At 43.2% G+C, this 6455-nt stretch overlaps 1 protein-coding gene across 3 annotated transcripts; it reads right to left on the bottom strand.

The window, feature by feature from the left end:
- Window positions 1–838: 838 nt before the first annotated feature.
- Window positions 839–5074, bottom strand: LOC120965289 (uncharacterized). Of its 3 annotated transcripts, XM_073498151.1 has the most exons (6): window positions 4202–5074; window positions 3989–4050; window positions 3825–3911; window positions 3675–3721; window positions 1510–2732; window positions 839–1081 (listed from the first exon to the last, which is right to left on the bottom strand). In XM_073498151.1, the coding sequence occupies exons 1-3, from the start codon at window positions 4614–4616 to the stop codon at window positions 3867–3869; spliced, it is 522 nt and encodes a 173-aa protein (XP_073354252.1). In that variant the 5' UTR covers window positions 4617–5074; the 3' UTR covers window positions 839–1081; window positions 1510–2732; window positions 3675–3721; window positions 3825–3866. The 3 variants fall into 3 exon arrangements, with proteins under 3 accessions (XP_073354252.1, XP_073354251.1, XP_073354250.1); XM_073498150.1 differs by lacking the exon at window positions 3675–3721; XM_073498149.1 differs by having other exon boundaries at window positions 1510–3911.
- Between the last annotated feature and the right edge of the window lie 1381 nt (window positions 5075–6455).

Raw genomic sequence — 6455 nt, 5'->3', positions numbered from 1 at the left:
CGCATGGCGACGACCCAACCCCCAGGCCATCCATGCCGCCACCGCCGATCCGAGGTCAGATGGTCCGTCGCCGCAGACCCGGCCGCCGCCGCCGAACGAAGCCAAGGCCGCTGCCCGACGCAGGGCCGGCCGCCGTACCCGCCACCATCGCCTCCCTAGGCCGAGGCCGCTGCCGGTTAAGGCAGGCCCGCCATGCCACCAAGGCCAGATTGGCCGTGCCAACTACAAGAAATATGTCAACTTGTGACCTTGAATATTGGTCACTGAAAGGTCATTGTTTTTCATTTGCGACCTTTTTGTGACAAAAAACAGAAGGTCAAAAGCTGGCAGTCGTAAACTGAAATTAACGACCTTCTCTGTGAGAAGGTCGTAGACGTTTACGACCAAAACAGAAGGTCGTTTAACCCATGACCTTTTGTTTTGGTCACTGGTTGTCTGCCCAGGCCATGTCGGATCCGAGTTGGCAATCTGACGTGGCAAAATTAGGACCAATTGAAAAGGTCGTTACTTAGAATCAACCCGGTCCATTTCGGTGCTTTAGATGGGCCGAGCCCATTAATTCAGCCTTTCTATTTTTTTTCCTGTCAATTTTTGGTCGACTTCATGGGCCAAGCCCAACGTTGCAGCCTTTTTATCTTTTTTTTCAAATGAGTCCAGCCCAATGTTTTCCAGGTTTTTCTTTCCTGGGCCTTGGCCTTTCCACATTCATTTATATTCGTTTTACTTTTTTACCCAAAATATTTGTCCAATATAATTTGATCCTTGGCCTCTTTAAGGTCCAACTCCAGCCCATTTAGCGAACATTTTCAAACCAGTTTGAATAACAACATGAATCAAGTTACCACGAATTAGCTGAATATTATGGAAATATCTCAGAACACACATTCTACAAATTTCCATCACATATGTATTTTATACAGATCCAAGCAACCTACAACATGTTGTAGTCAAGCATTCAGGCGCTGGAATACTCCAGAACATGAAAAATAAATAGAACGAGCCTATCTAGTGCTTCTTAAAGTACACGAGAAAACATTGTAATCTGCTTCTTCAAGTACTGCTCCTTCCTTTTGCAAAACATCTGGACATTCAAAAGAGAACAAAAAGTATGTCACTGATAGAAGAAATATTACATGGAACTCTTAAAATAAAAACTAAAGACACACCAGTATTTTATCATTCTACTTATTATTATTTTAAGAAGATCATTCTAGTTATCTGGAATAGGCATATTCATCAAAACTGGGAATTGAATTGGCACATATGACAAACTTAGCAAGAAATAAGCATTGAATGTTTCACATACACGACAAGTTTGAAAATGATCATTCAAAGTTACAGCAGATCAAAGTACCATTTGAGTATAAGGAACATTACTCATATTCAATCAATAAGCAACTATGTCAAAATTAATTCAGATTTACTAATGTGTGTGTCAAATGTTACATGCATCAAGCATAAGGCCATCAAGCATCAGGCCCTTATCTGTTCAACTAGACAAGAACATACCTGACTTTGTGTGTTGATATGATGGATGGTTCTGCAGTTGAACATCTAGTCCGGATCATCGTTGATGATGGACGCCACATGTACTTGTCCATTTAGAAGTATACCATTCAAAATGTTACACAAGCAGGTATTAGCATAAAGTAGAGCTTCTACAGTACATGTAAACTTTAGATATGAAGGACCAAGAGTTCCGGAAGCAGCAAATCTGGCATGGGTAAACCAGGACATGATGAAACAAATTATTCCTTATGCGCGCATTTAAACAGGAATATGGTGTCCACTTCATACTACCACGTCATCATCAGGATTAAAACAACACATTGATACTCAGAGTGCATCGATTGGAATCCGAGCAGGGAGCAAAATAGATCCTCTATTTAATTGTCGTAAGAATAGAAGCTGAAGGACAAAGATGAAGCACCCTTAATTAGCTCAGTTTGCTAGCACACGGGCCATAAAAATGGCAAAACATTCAAAAAGCACGACTCTAATCTTAATGTTGTGTGGAAACAGGACAAGAATTGTACAAGTTTAGTACTGTACACAGCAATGAGCATAACTTCAATACTGCACAGCAAATTTAGTCAGTTACCAAATCACCTTGTGGCTATACCACATGCTGACATCAATCACACACAACTGTTCCAGATTGAATCCCCACACACCGCATATATAAACTGAGTATAAGCATGCAGCAACAGGAAGGATTACAATAGGTTCAATTCAATCAATTTCCTAAGCATTGAATCAGTAGCATAAGCATGCAGCAACATAAGCATTTAATCAACAACAGCGTGAGCATAAGTATTAAATCAGTAGGAGCAGCACAAGCAGCACCACCACCAGCACAAGTGCACACCTATTCAAGCTAGTAGCAGGCTAGCAGCAAAAGCATTCAAACAACTAGAGAAGCACAGTACAGCAGGAAAAGCATTGAAAGAGCAGCAAAGCAGGCTTGGACTATCACATGTCATATCTTATAAACTTAGGCAAGTGTTCTCAGGTTATCCTTAACATCATGCACTAACTTGGGTAATTATCATCAAACAATACATAGCAGTACATGACTTGGGAAAAGATAGCAGACTTAGAAAAAATGATACATGCCCTTAAAGAGAGGGCAGTGTCAAGTGCGGCCACAGACATAGGCATTAGCCGCACCCACGACCCTGGACACTCTCACAGCCGAAGAGGAGGTGCCTTGCATACGGTCTCCTTCGAGTCTGTGAGAGAAAGAATGAGGTGAAGGTCAGTACGCATCAAGGATGCTGTTGTTCTGGGTCAAGCTAAGTCAAGGGCATAAGATATTTTAGTAAAAAAATAACATGTGAACATCTTGCACAAACTATCATCATTTATAAAAAATACAAAACAAATATGCAAACAGCTGTACAATGGTTGAGTGCTCATACTTATATTATATCAGGCAATAGCATTTAGCAATAGTGATGATCAACTACACTATTCGGCTATCATGAAAAATTAATTCTCAAGATGTAGAAAGTTTGTTTACAATAGTTTGGGTTTTAAAATTTGTCATCTTGAAGCATCACACTAGCAAATGATAGGAAAGATCACAGGAAATAGGACTTCCCTGATCAAGTACACATAAGCATAAAAAAGATCAAACAAGCTCATTGTGCATTTTCTTTTTCAATGTGATACACAATAAGCATAAGTAACCACTAGGAAATAACTTGCTATCTACAGGCCCTATTATCGGCAACAAGAACATTAGGCAAGGAAGAACAGTATACTTTGTGTGAGATTTTTTAGGTCAATGGAACCGAGATAAATGTGGCTTGTGAAGGATTCAGTTCCATTCTTACTACTTAAAAACATTGGTGATCCATTTATATCTAACTCGGGGATTTAGTTTGTAGTCACCAAATTATCCAGAACTAGCAGATAAATAGCAGTTTTCTGGTGAACGCAACACAAAATGAAGGATTCATGATCTACTAATGACTTCTAGCATTAGTGGTCACCAGTTATACAGAACCAAAACTGACATCAGCAACTTATTTATAAGAACTAAAACGGGTAGACTTAACAAGAGATCAATCATAAAAAAACACTTCTGGCCTAGTAAGCAACAGTATAGCATGCACTTATTAAATTCTTAACAGAATCAACAGAGCACTATTCATATTCGGCAACAATACCCAGAAACACAGAAAAGGTTCGTGAATTCGACATCCACCAGGAAAACCTATGGGACAAAAAACCTGGCACATTAATCAATCCGCCCTGCCAATCAAGTGTGTACAAAAGCAGTACATCACAAATTAAAGCAACAATCAAAATAAGATTACAGCGGCTCAGAGGTATTGGCCGCAGTAGCACCATCCCCTTCATCAGTCACTCATGGACACCAGACAGACTTTGAGCTGCTGCTGCTTCTACACAAGAAGATGAGACATGTGCTAGGAAGGAAGGAATGGATCCAGAAACAACAAAGGAGCAGCAGGTAGCTGACCTTTGTGCCCTTGACACAGGAGCTCCATGGACCTGAGCTTGGTGGTGACCAATCAACAGTCGCTGCACAAGGAGAGAGAGAGAGAGGAAAGCAGAGGTTAATCACGGGTACCTTGGCTTGAATTAACCATCAATTCAACATGAGGGAGGGAGGGATTGCAACAATGGCTTGGGCTTGTAGAAAATAAACAGAGAGAAGAAGATGAAATCGAACCTTGATGATGCGATGATCTTGCTGCTTGTCCTTGTCCTTGTCCCGCCGGGCAGAGGAAGGGAAGCTCCGCTTGATCTGGCCACCGTCCGTGGAGGTCGAGGCCCATGGCGACATTGGCGTGGTGGATCTGAGAGTCAGAGAGAGGACACGAGGTGCGGTGAGGGTGGGTTATGTGGATCCATGCGAAGAAGCGGATGAACCAGAGAGGGTGGGTCATGCGGCGCCATGGGACGTGCTGGACTGGATCCGGCCGCCGCCGCATGGACGCCGCTGCTGCATGGAAGGAGTCAGAGTGCGCGCGCCGCATGGAAGCCGCCGCCGGCTTGATGGGGGAGCATGGGGTGGACTTGGTCGGGCGCAGCACCCCGCCCATGCCGCCGGCGAGCCACTGGTCCAGCTGGTGGTGGTGGTGCATGATGGCAGCGCCCTGGACCGGATCGGATCAGATTTCCCACGCAAGGATGGATTTGAATCGTATCGTGAGGGCGGAGGGAGGCGGCGTAGGGGAAGGGAAGGAGGAGGCGGACGGCGCAGGGGAGGGGAGGGACGATCCGGTGCTGCACCGCCAGCCCGCGGATCCAGAGCTCGGTCGCAATGGTTGCGCCGCGGGCTAGGGTTTTGGGCGCTTGGGAAAGAAGGAGAAGGCGCGCGCGGTCTCCGGCGCGCCGGCGGCGGTGGTGGTAGAGGCTTGGGGGCACCGGCGGTGGTGGGGTAGAGGAGAGGGTGGGGGTCTCCGGCGGTCTGGGAGGAGGTGAGGGTGCGCGCGGGCGGCAGTGGGGCGTGCGGCGCAGGGGAGGGGAGAGAGGAAGGAGAAGAGAGGGAGGGGAGAAAGAAAAGAGGCGGGGGGGGGGGGTTTGGATGGAAAAAGTCCACGAGCATCTTGAGAGCTAGGGTTTCGGCTTATGTGGGCTTGAGGTGAGGACTACCGTTGGATCCGCGAGCATCCGACGGTGTTCCATGCATGATCCGCGTGAAGCGCCAATGGACCAATCAAAATGCAGTACACAGGAACGATGTTATGACCTTTTAAATAGGTCGTAGTTGACTAAAAAATTGGTCGTAGTTGACTAAAAATTCATTTTTCATTTTTCAGGCGCTCAAAATGAGTTTTTTTTAAGGGTCTACCATATATTTGTTCCAAAATTGGACCAAATCAATTTTCTGAAATATTAGGCCATGTTTAATGCACAATTGACCAAATGGTCGGGTGTCGAAAGTTTCGATCCACCTGTCGTGAAAAAGACAAATTTCCGCCGATTCAGCTGGAAGCGGGTCAAATTTGAACTGCAGCTGCCTCATAGTTTGCTCTTTATTTTTTCCAAAAATCATTTCTAGGTACATAAGTATTTATTTAATCATAGAAACACAAAAAGTTTTCCAAGATTCAACCACTAGCTAGGAACGGTCATGCCCGCCGTTTTGACTGCATTTTGAAACGGGCATAAAAAATTCAAAAAAAATCAAAAAATTGGAAAACCTTCGCATTGTGTCATTATATGTGACCAAGTTACCAGCAAAAATTATAAACTTGTAATACGGCAATTATTTTAAAAAAGTGTTCTCAGAAACGAGCTATCAAATGTGAAGATGCATGACTTTCAACCCAAATGCTCAATCTTATGGCCACATTCATGACATGGCTTGTTCAAATGATCTTATATTGTGCACAAGGGTGCATCTTGGAATGGCAGATAATGTTGCCTAAGGAAGGTTTCGTTTTCTTTGGACGAAAAATTCACTTTCCATTTTTCGAGTGCCCAAAATGAGTTTTTTTTGTGAAGGACCTATAATATATTTGTTCCAAAATTGTACTAAATCAATTTTCTAAAATACTAGGATATATTTAATGCACAATTGACCAAATGGTTGGGTTTCAAAGGCTTTTATCCACCTCTCGTGAAAAAGACAAATTTCCGCTGATTCAGCTAGAAGCGGGTCAAATTTGAACTGTGGCTGCCTCAGAGTTTGCTCTTTATTTTTTCCAAAAATCATTTCTAGGTACATAAGTATTTATTTAATGAGAGAAACATCAAAAAATTTCCAAGATTTAACCACTAGGTAGGAACGGTCAAGCCCGCCGTTTTGACCGCATTTTGAAACGGGCATAAAAAATTAAAAAAAAATCAAAAAATTGGAAAACCTTCGCATTGTGTCAGTATATGTGACTAAGTTTCCAGGAAAAATAATAAACTTGTAATACAACAATTATTTTAAAAAAATGTTCTCAGAAATGAGCTCACATGCGTGTAGATTC

Source organism: Aegilops tauschii, chromosome 5 (genome assembly GCF_002575655.3).
Source record: "Aegilops tauschii subsp. strangulata cultivar AL8/78 chromosome 5, Aet v6.0, whole genome shotgun sequence".
NCBI lineage: Eukaryota > Viridiplantae > Streptophyta > Magnoliopsida > Poales > Poaceae > Aegilops > Aegilops tauschii.
Note: the sequence above shows the minus strand (reverse complement) of the source record. Positions and strands in the feature narration are given on the sequence as shown.

Excerpts from the sequence above, each read along its gene's own strand:
- LOC120965289 (XM_073498149.1), bottom strand. The coding sequence starts at position 4,616 with ATGCACCACCACCACCAGCTGGACCAGTGGCTCGCCGGCGGCATGGGC. Across the intron at positions 4,051-4,201 it reads AAGATCATCGCATCATCAAG|CGACTGTTGATTGGTCACCA; the intron begins GTTCGATTTCAT and ends CTCCTTGTGCAG. Across the intron at positions 3,912-3,988 it reads CCTGTGTCAAGGGCACAAAG|AAGCAGCAGCAGCTCAAAGT; the intron begins GTCAGCTACCTG and ends CTTCTTGTGTAG.